Raw genomic sequence first — 24,571 nt, forward strand, 5'->3', positions numbered from 1 at the left:
TGTTTCTGTGCTCATCTGTGTCTTGATCTCTCCCTATAAGGATACCAGTCATGTGGGATTGGGGCCCTCCCTGATGATTTCTTTTGAAAGACCTATATCCAAATACAATCACATACTGAAGTACTGGAGGTTAGGACTTCAGTATATGAGTTTTGGGGGAACATTTCAACCCATAACGCCTGTCAAATTTCAAAAGACATGTGTATATGTATATGAAGGTATTACATATATTTGTATAAACATATACACACATAATATACATGTATGTGTATAATATACATTATATACATATTTTTAAGTTTATTTATTTTGAGAGACAGAACATGAGCTGGGGAGGGGCAGACAGAGAGGGAGAGAGAGAATCCCAAGCAGGCCTGGTTCTGTCAGCACAGAACCCAACGTTGGGCTAATTCTCTCGAACATGAAATCATGACCCGACCAAGAGTCAGACACTTAACCAACTGAGCCATCCAGGTGCCTCATATACATATTTTTTAATGTTTAGAGACAGAGCACGCATGGGAGTAAAGGAGGATCAGAGACAAAGGGAGAGACAGAGAATCCTAAGCAGGCTCTGTGCTGTCAGTGTGGAACCTGATGCAAGGCTCGATCTCATCACCTGTGAGATCTTGACCTGAGCTGAAATCAAAAGTTGGATGCTTAACCGATGGAATCACCCAGGCACCTCTACATATATTATCTTTTAGGTGAAGAAATTGAGAATGAATGTTATTGGGCCCTTTCTTTCCACTCTGAGCAAAACTATTATAGGAATCAGAAAGCTCCCCAACTTGGAGCAATGTGCTTCTCTCCAGGCTCAACCAAAGGCCACAGACTCTCTCTTCCAACAGTGCAGATAAGTGACTTTATCAAATTCTGGGGAGTGGAGGCTATCCAAACAGGTAAGAAAGAAACAAGATTCCACCCTCAGGTTGAAGGCTGTGCAGACAATATGTGACCAATACTTGTTGTTGAAATAATTATGGAATAAAAGGAGGATGAAACTCTGATGAATCCCAGTTCCTTGATCCCCTTCAGTTTTTATCTCATTTTGATCAAAAGAATCAGTGTGCTCTTGCCCAGAAAGAAGAGGGCATACCTAAGTATGGCAGACCCTATATCAGAGACTTTGTAAAAGGCAGTAAGATTGCAGAGGAAGAGACTGAAGGCATGAGAGGCACAGAGACACCTGTCTGTGATTGGAGGCCTTGGATGGTTCACAGAGGATGCAGCCCAGTGTACAAGTAGACAGTGTAGCCTCATAATTTCCATTTCCCGACAACATGATGAGACCAAGAAGAGTCAAAACGATAAACTTTATTAGTCACTCTCTACATTTGACTTCTACAGGGTGTCGTGTCTTCATAGAATCCTCTACGTGATTCTCAAAGTGGAAGAACAAAAGGGTTGGCCTGCTGGGCTGGTCCTGGGCACTCAGCAGAGCGTTGGTCTTTCTTGGGGAATGGCAGGACAACCAGCTTCTTCCCCACAGGATGCAAGAAGAGGAAGGAAACATCCAGACTTTCTCCCTCGGGATTTGTGGTGAGGTCCAACTGCACAGGGAAGGCCTCAACAGGGCTGTTTCCCTGAGCATCCTCAGGGTTCTTCTCATCATCCAAGCTGGGGAGGTACTGGACGGATCCTTTAGGCATGGCTTTGGAGGGTGAGCTGGTAGGGGCTATGTTTTTCTGCTGGGGCTCTTTCACCATGGGGAGGTCCACAGGTCTCTGGTTAGCTTCAGGGTTTTCCCCTCCAGAGACGGGAACCTGAAATAACAGTATTATCAAATAAGGGAACATTCCCTGGAAAAACTCCTGCCGTGCCTGGTACCGAGCTCAGCTATTCTGGGACTTTCTGATGGAATGTCTCAAAGGGAGACCAGCTAGGGGAGCCTGGGTGTCTCAGCTGGTGGAGTGTCCAACTCTTTATTTCAGCTCAGTTCATGATCCCTGGGTCATGGGATTCCCCTGCATTGGGCTCAGTGCTGAGAGTGGAGCCTGCTTGAAATTCTCTCTCTCTCTCTCTCTCTCTCTCTCTCTCTCCCTCCCCCTTGGCTCCTCCCCCACTCAGTCCCCACAGCTCTCTAAAATAAAAAAAAGAATTAAGAAAAAAATGAAAAAGAGAGACCTGCTAGAGGTATGAACTTGAGGATTAAAAAGCAAAAGCAGACTGCAGAAGCTTGATTGCAAGCCTCACAAATTCAGAGCTGAACAATGGCTCAGGGAGGTGAAATGGCTTCTTTCAAGTCCTGGTGAGCCATCTCCCTGCTGTCAGTAGTGCAGCTGCAGCCATCTAATTGATTGCTGATTCATTGCCAGGCCAGGTATAGGGCCCTTCCTCCAGTTCCTCTTAGGGTTTCCCACAGGGATCTGAACAAGGTGGGTGTTGCAACCCCCTTCTACAGACAAGGCAACCAAGACTCAGAGAGGTAAGCACCTGTGGAGAGTCACACAGCTCACAGGTGACACAGAAGGACAGGGACCAGGTGGCCTTGTCAATCATCCTTTCAACTACAGCTGGCTGCCTTATAGTAAACACTCAATAAGTACTTTTGGAAAGGGACAGGATATTTCCAGTGAAACAACTACCTCCAGTTCAGTGTAAGGATATTTGGGACACTGAATTTAATGTTTCAGAAGCCTGAGCCATCTGAGCTGGGATGTTCCTGTTTCTGGAGGAGTCTTACTTATTCTACAGGACCACATGGTGACAGAAAAAAAAAAAAATAGCACGATAGGTCTTTAACCAACCATCCTAGGGGAGTGGACTTGGGGCAGCCTGAATACAGTGGTGATCACAGATTCTAGGAAATGAAAAGGAGAGGGTGAGGTAAGGGCCCATAGGACTTAGATGATCCGCTCTCTTCACAGGAAGACAAACAATTAGGTTGAAAAATACCTGTGGTTCAAAGAATTCACAATTCACGGTGACAAACTTTTCTAATCGTGTTTCAGTCCGAGAACCATGGCAAAGACCAACAGGCTAAAGACAGAAAATACAATGTCCTGTGAGTATTATGATTATCAATGACTATAAATGGAAATCCATTTGCTTTCTGCTTGTGTAGACACAGGGCCAATCAACAGTTTTATGTTCCTATCATGTTTTGGGCAAGCTCTGAGCCAGTCCCCACTAGATCATTATTACCAAATAATCACCCAAACTAGACTAAATCACCTCCAGTGATGTGAAACTCAGGCTTTCTTAAGGAAAAAATCATGTTAGAAAATTCTTTGTATTGAGCAGAAATCTGTGTCTATAGAACATCTACCTCTTGGCCTTGCTTCTACCCTTAACTTGGGTCACTTTGAAAACCTGTTTTCATCTCTCACATAATGGCAGCCTTTTATGTATGTTCTACCAGACTTTTCTCTTCTCAAACAAACTTCCTCTCAGTTCCTTCAATCTCTTTTAATTTAGAAAAAAACAATTTTGTTTCCTCAATATACATGTAATCATAGTTATTTAGTAAATGGATAAACAGAAAGAAAATTAAAAGACCTGTGATTGCATGAAAGTTACCTGTTTCCTACAGTGATTTGATTTCTTCTGACCTTTTTTCCTTTGCATACTTATTTTTCTTCTAGATAAATAGGGGTATGTTACATATATAATTTTATAACTCTTTTTTGTCATTTAATAATATATTGTGAAAATCCTTTCATGGCATTGAATAGTCTTTTGTGACTTTCTTTATAATCACTACCTAATATTCCTCTGCGTTACTTAACAAGTTCTTAGTTACTCTCTTAGAGTAGGTTCCTAGAAGAAGAATTTTAGAGTCATAGAGTATACATATATTTGAACACAAATAGAATATTGTAATAAAATTTTGCCTCGATTTCTAAAGAACTCTTAAGAATATTCACATGGAATTTACTAAAAAGTGTCTAAATGGCTTGCCTGAATATTACCTTAGCACTCATTTCCAGAATACACAAAGAGAAGATTTGAAATTCCTTAAGATGGGAAAACTTATTAATGTAAGAAGCCTTGGAGAATGGTGCTTCAGCTTCTTCCTTCTCCAATTCATCACCAAATCACATGGGGAATGGGCTCTAAGAAAACTTTCTGGAGAGACTGCAGTTACCTATACCAAGCAGAGCCTAGTCACTCCCACTCTAAGATTTACTGAGCTACTCTAATTCATAGGCCTACCTGGTGCTGAAACTAGAGTGGATCACTAAGAGGGAGTTTGTGGACATGCTTAACACGTGAACTCTAGAGTTGGGAGGCATATGGGCTATGAAGATTGGTGTCTGCTTCTCTCTCAGAGCATTCTGAAGGCAGGATCTTGGCTAAAGCAAGATCCTCCTATGGTAAGGTAAAGAGAAAAAGCAGGAAAGAGAAGAAGGTTCAAACTGTTTGGAATAGTAAAAATGTATGAGGGTTCCATGGGATAAGCAAATGTCATAGGTAGGGCTCTTTTGAAAGTACCTACTCAAGGGACAATCTTCTGGAGAAGGGGCATTTAATAGTAAAACCTGTGGGGGCTGAATCTGAGATGGCGTGGTTCCAAGGCATCAGCTAGAGGATACATCATCTTGCCAAGAAAGGACCTCCGTGTGAACCCACACCTGTATCACCGGAGAGAAGCAGGTCTGGAACTTGTTTTATGGAGATCAAGAGAGAACTATAACTTCAGTTACATATGACAGACTTTGTACGTTTTTCTCTTATCCTCTCTCATTCTTCTCGGAAATTGGATGAGCCAGAATTAAGCAAAAGATTACAGAAGGGGAAGAAAAAGTGAGAGATTAGACCTTGACCCCTTTCTCACATTAGGTCCTAAGTTCTAAGTCAGGCTGAAGCTACAGAGAGAGAATAAAAGCTTTGCATTGGGTTGAAGATAGAAGTTTTAAGATGGAACAGATTTTTTTCATACCCCAAAGTGAATCTTCATTACCTAAGTGGAAGTGTTCTTAGTACTGCAAATGACCAGAAAACTATGGGATCTGCCCAAGATGTTATTGACAAGTGAGAAAGAGAGACCCTACAGAGTAAGGTGAAGATGTTTTCCCAATTATTCCTTGAGGAAATTCACCTGGCTGATTACACAAGGCTTTTGAGACATACATTTTAGATTTAAAGACACACATAGGTTGAAAGTTAAAAGACGGGAAAAAATATATAATGTAAACAGTGACCAAAAGAGAGCTGGGATGGCTATACACATATCAGACAAAATTGATTTTAAGACAAAAATTGTTAGTAGAGACAAGGAGCAACACTTTATAACGATAAAAAGTTCAATTGATTAGGAAGACACAACTATAAATATTAATATTTATATGTATAACAACAAAGCCCCGAAGAACATGAGCCAAAACTGACAGAATTTGAGAGAGATAAAGACAAGTCAATAAGCCTGGTTGGAATCCTCACTTTCAGTAATGGATAGAGCAACTGTGCAGACCATCAATGAGAAGACTTGAACAACACTATAAATCAACCATTACAGAATGCTCCACCTAATGAGTATACACTCTTCTCAAGTGTGAGCAAGGAACATTTTCAAGGATATACCTTATGTAAAATTATAAAACAAATCGCAATAAATTTAAAAGAAGTGTAGTCATAGGAAGTATATTCTCAAAACACAATGAAATACAACTAGAAATAGATAATAGAAAAAGTTGAGGAATTTGGAAATATTAGATAACATACTTCATTATAACCAATTGGCCAAAGAAGAGATCACAAAGAAAATTAGAAAATACTCTGAGATGAATGGAAACCAAAACAAAACATGTGCAACTTAGGTGCAGCTAAAGCATTGTTTAGAAGAAAATTTGTAGATGTAAATACTGTTGTTAATAAAGGAAAAAATTGAGGGGCGCCTGAGTTGCTCAGGTAAGCATTTGACTTCCTTTCAGGTCATGATCTTTCAGTTTGTGGGTTTAAGCCCATGTCATGCTCTATGCTGACAGCTCAAAGCCTGGAGCCTGCTTTAGATTTTGTGCCTCCCTCTCTCTCTGCCCCTCCCCTGTTCATGCTCTCTCTCTCTCTCTCTCTGTCTCTAAATGATGAATAAACATTTAAAAAATTTAAAAATCAATAGCATATCATTTACTTAACATTCCATCTTAAGAAACTAGAAAAAAAAGGACTAATCCCAAAGCAAGCAATAAGAAGGCCATAATAAAGAGCAGGGAGGAAATAAATGAACCAGATGACTAAAAAACAAAAAACCCAAACAAAACTAAAACTGAAAGTTGATTCTTTGAAAAGATCAACCATATTGACAAAACTTTAGCGAGGCCAACCAAGAAAAAAATGACTCAAATTACTAAAATTGGAATTAAAGGGGTATATATCAAATCTAATATTTCAGAAATAAGAGGCAAATCCTATGAACATCTTCCTGTATGCTGAGAAAGTAGGTAACTTGGAGCAAATGGACGTATTCCATAAAAGACACAGACTACCAAAACCTACTCAGGAAGAAACAGAAAATCCGAATAGACCTAGAACAAGTAAAGAGACTGAATTATTAATCAAACAAACACAAACACAGAAACAAAACAAAAGTTCTCACAAAGAAAAGCTCAGGCCCAGATGGCTTCACTGGTGAATACTAACAAACATTTAAAGAAGAATGAACACCAATCCTTCACAAACCCTTACAAAATGAAATTGAAGAGGAGGGAAAACTTCCCAACTTATTCTATGAGGCCAATATTAAACTCCTATGAGATGGCGTAGAGACAATAGAAGAAAACTATATGTTAATATCTCTTATGACTATAAATGGAAAATCCTATAAGAAATACTGGTAAACTGAATGTAGCAACACATAAAAAGAATTAAACACCATTATCAATTGTTCCTTGAGGGGAAGAAAAGCATCTTATGCCTTAGAACACCTCATGCAAAAATTTATGATCAATCAGTAAGTCCATATAGACGACTTGTGAATGTGAATCCTAAATAGTTTCTGAAGACATTCAGGAATACTTACCAGAGAGTCAGGGGGCTGAAGCGCACAGCTGCCGGCATGGTGTTGGGTACATGGTGATTCTTTGATTAAGTATTCCACAAAGAAGGCAGGGCCAACCACCCACTGGTATGAGACAAGAGTTAGAAAACAAAAATCAAATCTTACCACGTGGAGAAATGGTTTGGGTTTGGCAGCATTTTATTTATGGGAACCCTACCTCCTCAGAGTCATTGTCAACACTGGGTCCTACCAAGATCAAAGCAAGTACTGCGATTTTGTTCTTTAAAAAACATAATCACCGGGGCGCCTGGGTAGCTTAGTCGGTTAAGCGTCCAACTTTCGCTTAGGTCATGATCTCGAGGTTCGTGGGTTCGAGCCCCGCGTCGGGCTCTGTGCTGACTGCCAGCTCAGAGCCTGGAGCCTGTTTCAGTCTGTGACTCCCTCTCTCTCTGACCCTCCCCTGCTCACGCTCGCGCTCTCTCTCTCTCTCCTAGAAATAAATAAAACAAAAAAAAAAACATAATCACCATACCTTCCTTCTCTTCTTAAGGATTTGGAAGGGCTCTAAAAACCTTCCTTTAGGTGAGCTTATGTTTCCTCACTGGAGATTTGTTTTTAGATTAGCTTTGTCTATATAATTGATCCAACATAATCCAAATTCAAGTGAGCCTCCATCTTCCCATTTAGCAAGCAGAAACTGACTTGCTAAATGGTCCATGGTCAATCAAATATGAGCATGTAGCAGCAAATAGTGAACCTAAGTAGAATAAACAAGGAGACTAGGAGTTCAGTTCCCTTCTTGCCTTAAGGTGAATGAGGTGAAATGGAGTCCCCATGACTCTGGTGGAAATCCCAAGGCATAACTCAGAAACTGAAACAGAATTGAATGTGCCTCAGGCCCACTGAAGTAGGGAATAAAGAAAAGGCTTTGTGGTGTGAATGAAAAGGAGTGCCTTGATATTCGCCTCTCAGTTTAGGAATGGACAGCAACTGTTAAGAGACACATTGTTGGTATAACAGCTCTTCAACCTCACCTGGGTAGAAGCCCGCGTGACTTGGAAGACAGAGTACTGCTTTGAGGCGCTCTCACTGTTGTATTTTGCAAGAGACTCAGCAGCAGTTTCCAGAACCCCGGGATCTGACAAGTTAATGGGGCTGGGGCAGTCAGGGCACATCATGTGAATCTTTCTTTGAGAAACTGTTGATGCCAAAGAGAGAAGTTTAAAAGTAAAATTTCTTAGTGATTTTTAATCCCACAAATCATACGACCATAACAGAGGCAGAGATTGAAAAAAAGATAATCGTTTTGGCAAGGATGGACCAGAAAAGGCATGATCTGGAATGAAAGTTGTCAGTAGTGAGTTTTCTGCCATGGCTGTGTGTTACTTTCATTATTCAAGAAAAATTAAAGCAAGATTTTTTTCACCTAACACAGATATTTACCCTAGGAATTTTGTTTATATGTGTTTATTTTGATATAAAGCTTTTCCCAGTTAGTTTAGTATCTTCCACCATCATTGTCTCTGTCAGACTGTCTTAAAATGTTGGGATTTCATTACTGCCACATCTATTTCACCTTTGAGTCCCCGACACCTAACACAAGGGCTACTGCATTGTAAGTGCTTAGCAAATGCTTGTTGAATGAATGGATGAGTGAATGACATATAGAAGGTAGAAGCACACTCTCCCAGGTTAGAAAATACAAGTGATGGGGCACCTGGGTGTCTCAGTCAGTTAAGCATCCGACTCCAATTCAGGTCATGGTCTCACAGTTCATGAGTTCAGGCCCTGCAATGGGTTCTGTGCGGACAGCTCGGAGACTCGGGTTACTTCGGATTCTGTGTCTCCCTACTTCTCTCTCTGCCCCTCCCTCACGCATGCTCTGTCTGTCTGTCTCTCTCAAAAATAAATGATAACATAAAAAACACTTTTTTTAAATATACAAGTGAGCCAGAAACAAATATTGATCAAATCACTGTGTGGACTGGGTAGAATAATCACGCTAAGGGTGTAGCCAGAATTTCTGACTGGGAGGACCTGGGCATGGCAAAACTCGTATGAATGTCAGGCGAGGGAACTTTTCTGGAAGTTATTTTTGTAGAGCAAACACATTGTTTTGATCAATTGCGTGCTCACTTGCATGCATTTGGGCATATTGTGAGGCAGTTTCCACACCTCGTCGCTCCTGGCACCATCCCCATGTGTCACTTCCTGACCTCCCATACCTCTAGCACCTATGACTTCCATTTTTAGTCCCCATCTGTCTTGTTAGTTGTTCTCTTATTTATGTAAGACTCATCTTCACAACCACGAAGCTTCAACTGTGGCTAAGAAACTACTTGCTCTGTTGCCTTATCTCCCAGAGACATAGTTATCTCCTAGAGCTTGTTAGAAGTGCAGACTTTCGGGCCATACCCCAGATCTATAGAATCAGAATCTGCACTTGAACAAGACCCACCTGAGGAGTCACACATCGTAGTTTGACTAGTAGCCATACCTTTTTTCCCATATCTTGGATGCTTGCTTGACAAAGGATCGAGAATAAATGCATACACATATTTCAAATGTCCTTAGTTTCAGCCTCATTCTTAGTTCATTTGTTCAACAGTTCTATGGATCCCTTACACTCGATAGGAACCCAGGGAGGGATTTGGCAGGAAGGAAGAAGGAATACCTGTTCTACACGATGGAAGATAGGAGACCCAAATCAAGGCAGTACATTGTGTTCCAGGAGAGGTTAGGCTAAAGCTTTATAGGAATGAGAACAGGAAAGAACCTTTCTTTTCTTGAACAGAGAGCATGGTAGAATAAGTGGCATTGGAAGGGATCCTCAAAGAATGGGTGTAAGTTGTAAAGACAGAAGGTATTAGGCGAGGGCATCCTCAGTGGAGGAGAAGGGACAGGTAGATGTCGAGATCGGAAAGTGCAATGTGTGCTCAGAAAATAGAGAGGGATGCAACTGTAAGAAGTGCAGAGTAGCTGTGGTCAGGGAAATAATGGCAGAGAGAGCTAGAGAGGGAGACTGGGAACCGAGGTAGAGATTATGCCATTTACATCAGACTGAAAATTTAGGGTTTAATGCAGTCCTCACTAATAAATGATGGCACGTGATTTAAGAAGATTCATTGTGAGAAGAGGAGCAGTGGAAGTTGAACTTCATAGGAGAGGCAAATACTGGATAGAAGAACATGGCCTTGGTATGAATAGGAAGTCAGGGTGGGAGAACCTAGTATATTCTAGGCATAGACCTATTTAATGATCTTTCCCCATATTTTATTATAATGAACAAATTCAGAGTATTCTCTTACCTGGGCGAAGAGTACAGTTGTAGGCAGGTACATAGAGAATTCTTTGTGGCATGTTAACGTAAAATAATGCTTTGCATTGGCCATAAACCTGGAACAAATGCACATTTTATGACATGGTGGGACAAACTCTGATGATTAAAAATATCCCCCAGAAGGAAAGGAAAAATAAGATCAAAGCAGAGATGGAGGCAAATAGTAAGAGACTCTTAAACACAGAGAACAAACTGAGGGGTGCTGGAGGGGGTGGGTGGGTAGGGTGGATTNNNAGTGTGATATATAAGAGATGAATCACTGGGTTCTACTCCTGAAGCCAAGACTCCACTGTATGTTAACTAACTTGAATATCAAAATAAAATAAAATATAAATAAATAAATAGTAATAAAATCATAGTCCCCAAATTAGATTGGGCACTTTATTTTTAAATAATGAAAAAGCAAGATCAATTTTGGCAGTTTTCAGTGTGAGACACTGCCAGCAAATCAACAAAGAGTTTAGCCTTCTTCTGAGACGCAGCTGGACTCCATTTCCCAGCCTCCTTCCAGATTAGGTGTGACTGTGTATAACTGAGTTGCAACCACAGGAAGATGCGAAGTGTCTGTAACAATTTCCAGGTGGCCCAGGATGTTCTCCCACGTGTGACCTGTCCACCACGCTCTCTTTCCATAGCCTCATCCAGATGAGCATGGCAGTCACAGCAACCACAAGCTGAAGATGGCAGAGTCTAGAGCCACCATGTGGAAGGAACTTGGGGGTCAACTTCATCAGGAACTTCTTTTTTGAACTTTCCATGAGTGAGAAATAAACTGCTATCATGTTGGAATCAGTATATACTTCTTAGGGTATGTATTACAAAACGTTTTTTAATGTTTACTCATTTTTGAGACAGACAGAGAGAGAGACAGAATGTGAGCAGGGAGGGGCAGAGAGAGAGGGAGACACAGAATCTGAAGCAGGCTCCACAGAGCCCGATGCAGGGCTTGAACCCACAAACCATGAAATCATGACCTGAGCCGAAATTGGATGCTTAACTGACTGAGCCACACAGGTGCCGCATTTTAGGGTATGTATTACAGCAGCTAGTGTCACCTTAACAAATATAATTTACAACACGGAAAACACACTCTTTGCTCTTCAAAATCAGATAGGTGCAATTTGACAACTTTGGCTAAATGATTAGAAAAGTACTTTACTTCTAAACACAATCTTGCCCTCAAAATATAGTTTCATATCGGTTAATGGAAGTAACCTCAGGATAACTAAGAATAAAAGAAAGTGGACTATGTTATTTTCAATCCTTTTCAACAGTTGCCTTTGAAAGGATGGATTCTGAGGCTCTTTAGGTTCTACGATTCCAGGAGATCCATCCATGGCACCTCTTGGAGCTCTCATACTATAAACGCTCCCTCTCTCCAGCCTCATGTCTCATATCAGTGTTCAGTGAAGCAAGAGAAAGCAAAATAAAACCAAGAAAGAAGCTCTCTCTCCATTGCATCTACAGTCTTCCTTAGATTCACATCCAGAGCACTGTATCTCCGATCTTTTTTCTCACAATTCAAACACTAGCTCAGAGCCTACAGGAAGGTCTTGGTGGTAGGAAACAATTTAGTGGCAACATCAATTCTGGGGTTCTGGCTCCCGCTGGGACCCTCAGAAACGGCTTCCACTAAATGCTCTTTGATCTACAGCCTGGGAATAACCACATGGGCATCATGCCCAAGAGATTATAATGAAGAACATTAAAGAGCGGCACATACTGAACAGTCTGCATTCAGCTCCGAGGACACCTAGCTTCTCCAGAGCTCCTGGACACGAACACTTACCGATGCATGAAGGTGCCTCACCCCACAGCCCTTCCATGCTTTTTTGCTGAGTACATGGCAGCCAGTCTCTAACACGTCCAGTGTGAAATAGAACAGAGATCCGAGGTTAACCTGTGGGAGGGGGTTGAGAAATACACTGCATCCCACATGAAGCAGAAACCCCTCAAGACTGGACAAAAGCCTCTGTTATGGTAGAGCCAAAGTCTGTGATGTTTGTGAAGAGTTTTGATTACCTGTGGGACATTAGAGAAGTGTCAGAGTATGATAACGATTAGCACGATAAGAGCATGGAGCATACCCTGGCAGAGGAGAGGGCAGCATTCTTAGCAGGGTTTCCAATTTGGAAGTCCCTGCCAATATGTGTCCCTGGGTCACCGCTCCCTGGTCAGCTTCCTCAGCTTGTGCAAGCACATGCCCTGGACAGGGGACCGTCACTTGCCTGTCTTTGTTCTCGGACGTCGCTCACTCGGTTGAGACTCAGCACGTAACCATCCTTTCTGTCCCTGTTGATGTCCTGCAGGGCTAGGCCTGCTAATTCCAGAACACTTGATTCATTGCAGCTGCGGGAGAGGAGAGGTGAGAGGTGGTCGCGCTGCAGGGGTGGAGATGTAGCCGTGCAGCATGCAGCCAGCGCACAGAGCACCGCAGGCAGGAGGAGACCCATTCTGTGGGGAACAAGGCCAGGATGGGTCAGGACATAGAGTTACAGGGATAGGGCTGCTTATACTGCTTATAGCCCTGTCTCCGTAAAGCCAATTTGAGCAGTTTTGTAATCACACTTTGAACCCGTAATCAGATTTGAAACATCATGTCCCACTTTATCTCCTTGAATTCTAAGTGTGGATTTCCCTGAGTCAGTAATTTGGATGAGATTTGCCAGTGCTTCTAACCTTGGACTCCTGAGCAATCTCACGTTCATGTGTCATGTAAACAAACTTGTTTCCTAACCTTTTCCTAAGAAGACATAATAAATACTTGGGTCAAGGTTCCTAGGAGGTCATGACTGAATTCTGGCTTGTGTCCAGGGTTCCACCTGAATCAGAATATGTGGGCTGTCACCTTCTCCCTTCTCCCCTAGCATCTGCCCTCCACTGATGTCCTGGGCCACACTAATAGTTATCCCAGGTATGGAAGCTGGGTTTTGATCTCAATGGTGCTCAATGAGTTTAGATTTCCTGCCTGATCTCCCATATTCACTATTCTTGTTAGATCCAGAAAAGGGCTCTAACTTGACATCACCTACATAGAGCACCAGTGACATTCCAAAAGCAATTTGGGATATGGCTAGAAAGTGTTCTGTTTAGCCTTACTTAACTTTTTTAAAAGAAATATCTCTTTAAAGTGAACAGTACATCAAGAGTTCTTACATCATATTTCAATCCTCTGCCTCTTGATGTGGAGTTGTATGGAAGCAAACCCGTTAAACACTATGGTTAAGAAGAGATAGGTTGGGGTGCCTGGATGGTTCAATCGGTTAAGTGTTCAACTTCAGCTCAGGTCATGATCTCATGGTTCATGGGTTCAAGCCCCGCATCGGGCTCTGTGCTGACAGCTCAGAGCCTNCTCAATCGGTTAAGTGCTCGACTTCGGCTTAGGTCATGATCTCATGGTTCATGGGTTCATGCCCCGCATCGGGCTCTGTGCTGACAGCTCAGAGCCTGAAGCCTGGTTCAAATTCTGTGTCTCCCTCTCTCTCTGCCGCTCCCTTGCTCTTGCTCTGTCTCTGTCTCTCTCTTTCAAAAATAAACATTAAAATAATTAAAAAAAAGAAGATATAGGTAATCATTCAGAATAGAAGGAGAGATAAAGAGATAAACTAAAACTAAAGCAGTTCATGACCATTAAACCAACCCTGCAAGAAATATTACATGGGACTCTTTGAGTAAAAAGGAGAAACCAAAAATGACAGTGTAAACATAGGAAACACAGAAGCAGTAAAAATGAATATTTCTGTAAGAAAAACAGTCAAGGAACTCATACAAGAAATAGGATATAAAATATAACAACATGTACCTAAGATGTGAGGAAGAGAGAGAAGAATGGGTTCAAACTTGAATGACCATCAACTTAATGTAGACTGCTATTTGCAGAAGAGTTTATATACAAAATAAGGGTAACCATATATCAAAACCACTCATAACAATGCAGAGAATAAAGAAAATGAAAATCAAATATATTACTAAAGAATACCAGGACCCATTTGTAATCTGCCTACAAGAAACTTATTTTAGACCTAAAGACACCTGCAGATTCAAAGTGAGGGGATGGAGAAACATCTATCATGCAAATGGATGTCAAAAGAAAGCCAGAGAAGCAATACTTATATCAGACAAAATAGACTTTAAGATGAAGACTGCAGCAAGCAACAAAGAAGGACACTATATAAATATAAAGGGGATAACCCAAACAAGAAAATATAACAATTGTAAATACTTATGCCATGTAACATGAGATCACCCAAATATATAAAACAGTTAATAACGAATAGAAAGGAACTATCAATAACAATGCAATAATAGTAGAAGACTTTAATACCCCACTTACATTGATGGACAGATGATTGATCTGTAAACAGATCAAAACAACCATCTGTAAACAGAAGGAAACAATCAACAAGGATTTTCTGACCACAACACTATGAAACTTAAATTCAACCACAAGAAAAAACCTAGAGAGACCATAAATACATGGGGGTAAAGTACATGCTACTAAAAATGAATGGGTCAACCAGGAAATAAAAGAGGAGGCAAAAAATAGATGGAAACCAATGAAAATGAAAATACAATCGTCCAAAACCTCTGGGACGCAGCAAAAGTGGTCCTAGGAGGGAAACATATAGCAATACAGGCTTACATCAAGAAGCAAGAAAAGTCTCAAATAAAAATACTACACTTATACCTAAAGGATGTAGAAGAGAAACAGCACATAAAGCCTAAGGGCAGCAGATGGAAGGCATTATATAATAAAGGTTAGGGCAGAAATAAATGATATAGAAACTAAAAAAACAATAGAACAAATCAGGGGTTACTGGATGGCGTAGTCAGTTAAGCATCAGACTTCATCACAGGTCATGATCTCGTAGTTTGTGAGTTGGGAGCCCCACATCAGGCTCTCTGCTGTCAATACAGAACCTGCTTCAAATCCTCTGTCCTCCTCCTTCTCTCTCTCTTTCTCAAAAATAAACAAATACTTAAAAACATTTCTTAAAAACCAAAAATTAGCAAACCATTTTTTAAAACTACAGAAAACAATAGAATAGATCAATGAAGCCCAGAGCTGGTTCTTTGAAAAAATTAATAAAATTGATAAACCTCCAGCCAGGACTATCAAAAAGAAAAGAGAAAGGACCCAAACAAATAAAATCACAGATGAATAAAATCACAGATGAAAGTGAGAAATAACAACCAACATCAGAGATATACAAAAATTATAAGAGAATATTATGAAAAGCTATATGCCAACAAATTTGACAAACTGGGATATAGATAAATTCCTAGAAACAAAAAGTGAAATAGGAAGAAATAGAAAATTTGAAATCAATTGAGTCAATGAGCAAAAAACTCTCAGCAAACAGAAGTCTGGGACCAGACAACTTCACAGGCAAATTCTACCAAATATTTAAGGAAGAGTTAAAATTTATTCTCAAACTATTCCAAAAAATAGAAAATGAAGGGTATCTTCCAATTCATTCTATGATGCCAGCATTACCCTGATACCAAAACCAAATGAAGACACTACCAAAAAAGAGAACTACAGGCCAATATACCTGATAAACATAGATGCAAAAATCCTCAACAAACTGCTAGCAAACTAAATTCAACAATATAGAAAAAAATCACTCATCACAATCAAATGGGATTCTCCCCTCCCCAGGTTGCAAAAGTGGTTCAATATTCCCAAATCAATCAACATGATACATCACATTAATAAGGGAAAAGATAAGAATCATATGATCATTTCAGTAGATGCAGAAAAAGCGTTTGACAAAGGACACCATCCATTCATGATAAAAACCCTCTAGAAAGTAGGTTTAGAGGGAACATACCTCAACAAAATAAGGATGATATATGAAAAAGCCTCAGCTAACATCACCCTCAATGGGGAAACGAAGAACTCTTCCCCTAAGGTCAGGAACAAGACGAGAATGTCTATTCTCACCACTTTTATTCAACCTAGTACTGGAAGTCTTGGCCACAGCAACCAGACAACAAAAAGAAAGAAACAGAATCCCAATCAGTAAAGAAGAAGTAAAACTTTTGCTATTTTCAGATGACATGATACTCTATATAGAAAACCCCAAAAGTCTTCGCCAGAAAACTGCTAGAACTGTTAAACAAATTCAGTAAAGCTGCAGGATACAAAATCAATGTACAGAAATCTGCTGCATTTCCATATACCGATAATGAAGCAATAGAAAGAGAAATTAAGCAAACAATCCTATTTACAACGGCACCAAAAATAATAAGATACCTAGGAATAAACCTAACCAAAGAGCTGAAAGACCTGTATTCTTAAAACTGTAAACATTGATGAAAGAAATTGAAGAAGACACAAAGAAATGGAAAGACATTTCATTCCCATGGATCTGGAAGAACAAATATTGTTAAAAATGTCTATAGCATCCAAAGCAATCTATACATTTAATGCAATTCCAATCAAAATACCAAAAGCATTCTTCTGAGAGCTATAACAAACAATCCTAAAATTCATGTGGAACCACAAAAGACCCTAAATAGCCAAAACAATCTTGAAAAAGAAAAGCAAAGCTAGATGCATCACAATTCTGGACTTCAAGTTATAGTACAAAACTGTAGTAATCAAATTAGTATGGTACTGGCATAAAAAATATACAGCCATCAATGGAACAGAATGTAAAACCCAGAAATCAACCCACAATTATATGGTCAATTAATCTTCAATAAAGCAAGAAAGAATAACCAATGGGGAAAGGACAGTCTCTTCAACAAACAGTGCTGGGAAAACTGGACAGCTAGATGCAAAAGAAAGAAACTGGGCCACTTTCTTACACCATACACAAAAATAAATTCAAAGTGGATTAAAGAACTAAATGTGAGACTTGAAACCATAAAAATCCTAGAAGAGAACACAGGCAGTAACTTCTTTGAATCGGCTGTAGCAACTCCTTTTTAGATATGTCTCCTGAGGCAAGGGAAACAAAAGCAAAAATAAATGATCAAACTCTATCAACATAAAAAGCTTTTGCACAGCAAAGGAAACAATCAACAAAACTAAAAGGCAACCTACAGAATGGGGGAGTATATTTGCAAATGACATATCCAGTGAAGGCTTAGTATCCAAAATATACAAAGAACTTAAAAAACTCAACACTCTCAAAACAAATAATCCAATTATAAAATGGACAGAAGACGCTAATAGACATTTCTCCAAAGAAAATATACAGGTGGCCACAAGACACACAACAAGATGCCCAACATCACCCATCATCAGGGAAGTGCAAATCAGAGTCACCTCAAACCTGTCGAATGGCTAAAACCAGCACAACATAAGAAACAGCAGGTGTTGGTGAGGATGTGGAGAAAAAGGAACACTCATGCTCTGTTGTTGGGAATGCATATTGGTAGAGCCACTGGAAAACAGTATGAAGGTTTCTCAAAATGTTAATAATAGAACTACTTTGTGATTCAGCAATCATACTACTGGGTATTTACCCAAAGAATACAAGAGCACTAATTCAGAGGAATACATGTACCTCTATAAGCATAGCAGCATTTTTACAATAGCCAGGATATGGAAGCAGCCCAAGTGTCCATCAACTAATGAATGTATAAAAAGTTGTGGTGCACACGCACGCGTGTGTGCGGGCACACACACACACACACAGATACATATATGTGAAATATTCCTCAGCCTTAAAAAAACACGGAATCTTGCCACTTGCAACAACATGGATAGAGCTAAAGCATAAAATGCTAAGCAAAATAAGTCTGAGAAAGACAAATGCCATATGATTTCACTCATATATGGAATTTAAGAAACAAAACAACCAAGCAAAGGGGAAAAAAATAAGAGAGAGAGACAAACCGAGAAACAGACTCTCATTTACTGAGAAGAAACTGATGGTTACTAGAGGGAAGAGGGGCGGTGCAATAGGTGATGGGGATTAAGGAGGGCACTTGTGCTGAGCACCTGGTGATGCATGCAAGTGTTGAACTACTATAGTGGACACCTGCAACTAATACTACACTGTATTTTAACTAACTGGAATTAAAACAAAAACGTAAAATAAGTTAAAAAATAAACTTATGTGGGGACGCCTGGGTGGCTTAGTCGGTTAAGCGTCCGACTTTCGCTTAGGTCATGATCTCGCGGTTCGTGGGTTCGAGCCCCGCGTCGGGCTCTGTGCTGACTGCCAGCTCAGAGCCTGGAGCCTGTTTCAGTCTGTGACTCCCTCTCTCTCTGACCCTCCCCTGCTCACACTGTCTCTCTCTCTCTCTCTCCTAGAAATAAATAAAACATTTAAAAAAAATTAAAAAAAACCCGTATGTGTACAAGCATAAAACAATAAAGAAAAGACAGCTGATGACTGGGAGGTGGGCTGGAAAGCCAGTAATACACTGGTCAGCACTCTTGCTTCATTTCTTTCAGCTTCTGCTTGGGGTTCAGGAGNAGATATGTTTAAGAACTGCAGGATCCGTGGCGGCACAGCCTTGTAGCGTTTCAACACACATCCGCCTGTGAAACGCTCTCCATAGCTTTGAGGTGAAGAAACCTATTTATACCACAATTTCCCATACTAACTTGACAATAAGAGAGGCTTTTGTAAAACTTAGTATTAACTCACAACATACAATTTTGGAATTGCTGCACTGGTAGCTAAGGAAAGCTATCTGTGAGGTTTTCTGATTAGAAACAGATCAGAGGTGTGAAGATTTTGACTGGAAGGGGAGATGTTTCCAGTGGCATCATAGACCGTCCCTTGGGCCTGATCCAAAATTCAGGATCCGGTCAGCCATCACTAACGACAGGGAGCTATGTGTGAGCAAGGCACTTAATATTATGTTTATTTAAAACCTTACTCTCATGCTAAACTTAAATATAATGACTTGTGTTGCCGGCTAGGACTCTTATAATTAGCTATTGTGATACAATTTAAATTTTTATTTAAAAGTTTTAATCTTATTTGATAACCATGCTCTTGGGGAACTAAATCATGGCATTGTAGGTCACTGGGTGGTAGAATATAGCTTCACGGAAAAGTACCTATGATGGAAATTTAGTGAATATATTTTTATATTTTATTTTAGGGAGAGAGCAAGCAAGTGCGAGCTGAGGAGGGGCAGAGAGGGAATCTCAAGCAAGCTCCACCCTCAGCACAGAGCCTGACGTGGGGCTTGATCCCAGGACTCTGGGATCTTGACCTGAGCTGAAATCAAGAGTTGATGCTCAATGGACTGAGCCACCCAGGTGCCCTGGAAATTTGGTGAATCTAACCTGTACATTTCTCAGGTGAGACAGTGGAGGTTTAGGCAGGTGGAACGCCTCAACGAAAATCATAAACGAATTAGTGGTAGAACCAGTACAGAAATCTTCTAGTTTAGAATTCTTTTCACCAGACCAATTACCAACTAAATGAATGTGAAAAGTCACTTAACCACTGTAAGCCTCAGTAGCCAAATCTATAAAATGGGCTAATAGCATCTCTGTCATAGATGACATACACTCTGAGGATTAGACCCACAATGGGCACACATGGCAGCTACTGTTGTCAGTATCAAAACGATAGTCACTTGAAATTCCGGAAGCACTCATGGAGCACTTACGTCTACAATGCCAGGGACTGGGGTAGCCTCTCTGGAATCAAGAGTTAATCAGACTGATTACATTAATAAAATACAGCCCCTAGCTAATTTCTGCAAGCAAATAAACAGTTTTTGAGGCTTGATCTGCAAACCCAAATCTAATGATCCCACCTCCTGAGAGATGGGCGTTAGGCATTGTTTTCAAATAGGAGCAACATTAGGAAAATGGCTATGGAAACCGGAAATGGTTATGGAAACTACATGCTCGAAGTCTGGGGTACAACAAAGATTTACAGCCAGGGAGTGAACTCAGGGCTTGAGCTATGGGTGGGATGAGGGTGGGGAGGATGAGGAAGGACCCGGGACGGGAGAAGGCAGTCTGAGGTTTGAGGAGATGCTACAGATGTGGACAGCTGAAGGCAGTCACTCCAATTGGAGAAAAGGCTGGGCTCAAACAAGCAGATTAAAATCGGATCACACACTGACTGGAGAGCAAGGCAGAACTCTGTCCTGGTTCAGCCCTTAGCTGTGTGGCCAAGAGGGAGTGGCATTGCTTTCTGAAGCCTAGTTTCATCTGCAAAATTGGGTCTAGAATCACACAGCTGCCAGGAGCCCTTCCAGCAGCTGTGAAGGCCGTCCTGCCTTTCTGTTTATCCGACCGTCATTCTATTTCCAAGACATGTGATAAGATGGAATCATTCACCACCACTCAGGGATCTGGGTTTCAACCCAGTTTCAAACAACCTGGGCTCAGCTTCCTTGTAGGTTGCTAAGTACGGGAGCCCTGCAAGAGGCAAAGGGGAAGGGGCCAGTCTTTGGAGCCAGACAGACCTGGGTTTCAGTTCCACCTCTGCCTTTTGCATGGAGGAGGGCCCGAAGCACTGCGTGTGCATAACATTTAGTGCCTTTCTCCGCGAAACAGCAGCATACCCTGTGGACGCGCGCACGTGCACATAACGTTGCACACACTTGGAGAAAGAGGGGAACATATTTGGTCTCCCCAGGAGCCCCCCTGCCCAGGTACACTTATGTTTGGTCCCCATTGCATGTGGGGACGAGTTTAGTGTCGCGGAGAAGTTCGGTTGCAGCATTAGAGTGAAGAGCGAGGCTGTGCAGACCTGCCTGACTCTCCATCTAGGCCCTGGTTTAGGGCCATCACCTAATCCAGTGCTTCTCGGCAGACACAATGCTACTCACACATGTCAGTTTAAATTATCTAATAGCCATATTTAAAAACTAAAAAGAAATGGATGAAATGAGTGTTAATATTTTGCTGAACCCAATGGAGTCCAGACATTATCATTTGAATCTATCTATCTATCTATATATATAATGACTATAACAGCGAGCAATGAGATACATTTCCCTCTTGATTCCACACTGCAGCACATCTCACTTAAGGTGCCCAGTGGTCAGATGCAGCCACTTGATGAGGCCACACAGGCTAGGCTCTTCCCTGTCAAAGGAAGGTGGCTGGATCATCCACCGCCTGACGCTGCTCTCAGGACAGGACTGGTCACAGGGAAGTGTGAGCAAGGTGGGTGTCAAACCCTGGCACACAGGACGCCCGGAGACAACGTCCGCTGTCAGGGCCTGATGTTCCTTGTGGTCCTCACCTTGTCTCCCGCAATGCGGATCCCATTTGACTCTGCTGGCCGCCTTTCCAGGTTCACCTGAACGGAGTCACCACCAAGTCGGCCAGGTTAAGAGAAACATGTGAGTCAGGTTAGGAGAAACCGGGGTTAATTTGCCTTGAGCCGGGAGGGGTGGGTACCAGGTCTCTCGGTCCACCTGCCTCCCGACACAGGTGTGATTCAGGATTGCTGTTCTGGAGCAGGAAGCGGTCAGACAGGCAGGGCATTGGTTGTGGCAGAGCTGGGAGAGGCGTGGTGCATGGGATTAGGTCTCTGGGGGAGTTCGAAAGACAGGTAGCAAGTCTTGACTTGAGAGGGCCTGGAATATCCTTCTAGCATATTCTATATCCTGCCAACGCCCAGCATTATAAATAATAGACAACATTAATGAGTTCTCAGTATGTGCCCAGCCCTGGGCTAAACACTGTGTTTTCCTTCTCTCATTTAAAGTCCACAACCAACCCAGGGCGGTAGGTGCTACTATTATTCTCATTATGAAGACAAGGAAAACTGAGGAACAGAGACGGAGTAGGTTGCCCAAAGCCTTACAGCTAGGGTTTGCATGTAGCCAGTATGGCTTCAGAAAGAAGGCCCTCTTGAGTGGATACAGGAAAGCAACATGGGCAGAGACTAGGTCTGCTGGGGAGGTCAAGAAAGGCTTCTTGGAGGAGGTAACATTCTGTCTGGGGCGTGACAGATGAATAAAGGTACTCCTTGGGCAAGGCAGGAAGGGAGTACAAATTTTTAAATGTGGATTACATAGTCTGACTTCCTTGTCCTTCCAGCCATTTCCTCCATATTCAGGAATCAGTAAAAATTTAAAAATGTGGATTATGCACTCTGACTTCCTTGTCTTTCCAGCCATTTCCTCCATATTCAGGAATCAGTAAAAATTCAGAAATGTGGAGTACGTAGTCTGACTTCCTTGTCTTTCCAGCCATTCCCTCCATAAACTGAACGGTAATTGCCCCACAACCCCACCCAAAAGCCTTGAGCTACTTTTGGCAGTCCATCTCCTAAAGTACCCTACATCTGCAACCTCTTTCTCTCCCTTACTTGTATCAATCATATTTAGACAGTTTGAAAAAAATTCAGAATGTTTGGGGTATGTTTTTTTTAAAGTTATTAATTAATTAATTTATTTAGAGAGAGCCGGGGAGGGTCAGAGAGAGAGGAAGAGAGAGAGGAAGAGAGAGAATCCTGAGTCACCTTTACAGTGACACTGCAGAGCCCTACTTGGGGCTCCATCTCAGGAAGTGTGAGATCATGACCTGAGCCGAAATCAAGAATCAGATGCTTAACTGACTGAGCCACCCAAGGAGATTCTAGAAGGCAAGGAGGCACCCTAAGGGAAGACAGGTAGGATCTCGAAACCCACATCTCCTACTCACGGTTGTGAATGAGTTTGGAGGGAGCAGTGCTGGTTTATGAAGAGATGTCAAGCACGTGTCTACTGTGCAGGTCACACATTCAGGCTTTCCTAAGGATCCAGAGTCACTGAGACCCAGAGGCTGACCCACACTGACCCTACACACAAGCAACTATGGATAAACTAGATGCCCGCTGATTAATTTACACTGGAGAGGGATGCCTTTCCAGCATCTCCCCAGCAGGCTGGGCTAACACTGACAAGTTTCTCCCCTCTGATCTCCCTCTTATATCCTGCAAGCAGACTTCCTTGTCACCTCAGTGCTAGCCAACAATACACTTGGCTGAGCCGCAGCCTTCATTAGCCGGCTTCCCCTGTCAGGCACACACCCAGGTTCCAGGATTAGAGCTGGGCCAGAAGGCTTATCTTCAATTAGGCACAGTTTCTTTCTGAGGAGCCACCCAGTACCTTACTGGGACCTGGTCTTCCCAAGTTACCTCACCAACAAGCCAGCATGGAGGGTGCGGCCGCTCTGCAAATGGCTTCCTTTACCCAGAAGTGCTGGTTCTCATGGGTCTCACTCCCCGTGGAAGGCTTGATTGCAGACCCTACCCTGACCAGTACTGCCCATATGCCGACCAGAGACGGGAGGCATTAATATCGCTGAGTGCCTACTTCATGCCAGCACTGCTGAGGGGGAGGCCTTACACTCGATCCTCAGACTCTGTTGGAAGATCTTTCTATCCCCATCTGATGACTGTGTTGTCCCAAAGCATATGCCCTTTCCAACATCCCGTGTGTGGTAACACCTGCCAGATTAACAGCACCAGAACTTGACCGCAGGACACATTCTCATGGAGGGGTGGCTGCTCTGGCACGTTTTCTTTCAGTGGAAGCTCAGCTATGATTCAGTTGTTTCTTTCCTGGATTTGGCTCGAATGGTTGAGGTTAAGGAGATTCTGATGAAGAAATGAAAGGATATGGGTTTGAGGGCGGGGAAATGAGTGAAGGTGATCGAAGGGTACAAATGTCCAGTTATAAGATGAATAAATTCTACAGGATCAAATGTATAGCATGGTGACTATAGTAAAAATAATACTGGATTGTGTGCTTAAAGTTAAGAGAGTAGATCTTGAATGTTCTCATCAACCCAATGCTCCTTTTCCACCAAAAGGAAAAGAAAACAGGTAAGTATGTGAGGTGATGGATGTGCTAACTAACCTTATTGTGGTGGTCACTTCTAAATATACTTGAATACCAAGTCATTACTTTGTACACCTTCCACAATGTTATTTGTCAATTATATCTCGATAAAGCTGGAAAGAAAATGGATATAGGATGGTTGAGTTGAGTGGATCAAGAAGTGAGATTCCAAGGGGGAATCTCACCAAATCCTAGTGAAGAGGGACATATGTGGTAATAATTAAAAGACAATTTTAAATACAATGAGACAAAAAATAAATTACTCAAAATTGCCAGTACCATTTTCTAAATATTCCTTTTTGTAGAGTTAAGACTTTTTGAATCATGCGAATGTTTTAACTATTCCAAACAATAAAATTAATTCAATAGAGCCGGGGGCAGAAAACAAAAATCAAAAAACCAGTACAAATAGAAATAAATGAGCCTGTGTTTCAAATAAATACCAGACACAGTGAAAAGGGGGGAAAGTGGAGTGATCCAAGTAACTTTTGAGCACAATTCTTTAATTGTATCAT

The 24,571-nt window shown here is 41.6% G+C and overlaps 1 protein-coding gene across 1 annotated transcript; it reads right to left on the reverse strand.

Moving 5' to 3' along the window:
* Window positions 1-1,302: 1,302 nt before the first annotated feature.
* Window positions 1,303-22,989, reverse strand: FETUB (fetuin B). Its single transcript, XM_077754554.1, has 8 exons — window positions 22,876-22,989; window positions 12,509-12,734; window positions 12,070-12,180; window positions 10,249-10,336; window positions 7,975-8,138; window positions 6,962-7,063; window positions 2,899-2,982; window positions 1,303-1,766 (listed from the first exon to the last, which is right to left on the reverse strand). The coding sequence occupies exons 2-8, from the start codon at window positions 12,731-12,733 to the stop codon at window positions 1,386-1,388; spliced, it is 1,155 nt and encodes a 384-aa protein (XP_077610680.1). The 5' UTR covers window position 12,734; window positions 22,876-22,989; the 3' UTR covers window positions 1,303-1,385.
* Between the last annotated feature and the right edge of the window lie 1,582 nt (window positions 22,990-24,571).

The sequence above is a fragment of the Crocuta crocuta genome, unplaced genomic scaffold (genome assembly GCF_008692635.1).
Source record: "Crocuta crocuta isolate KB4526 unplaced genomic scaffold, BGI_CrCroc_1.0 scaffold70, whole genome shotgun sequence".
In the NCBI taxonomy this organism is placed as follows: Eukaryota; Metazoa; Chordata; class Mammalia; order Carnivora; family Hyaenidae; genus Crocuta; species Crocuta crocuta.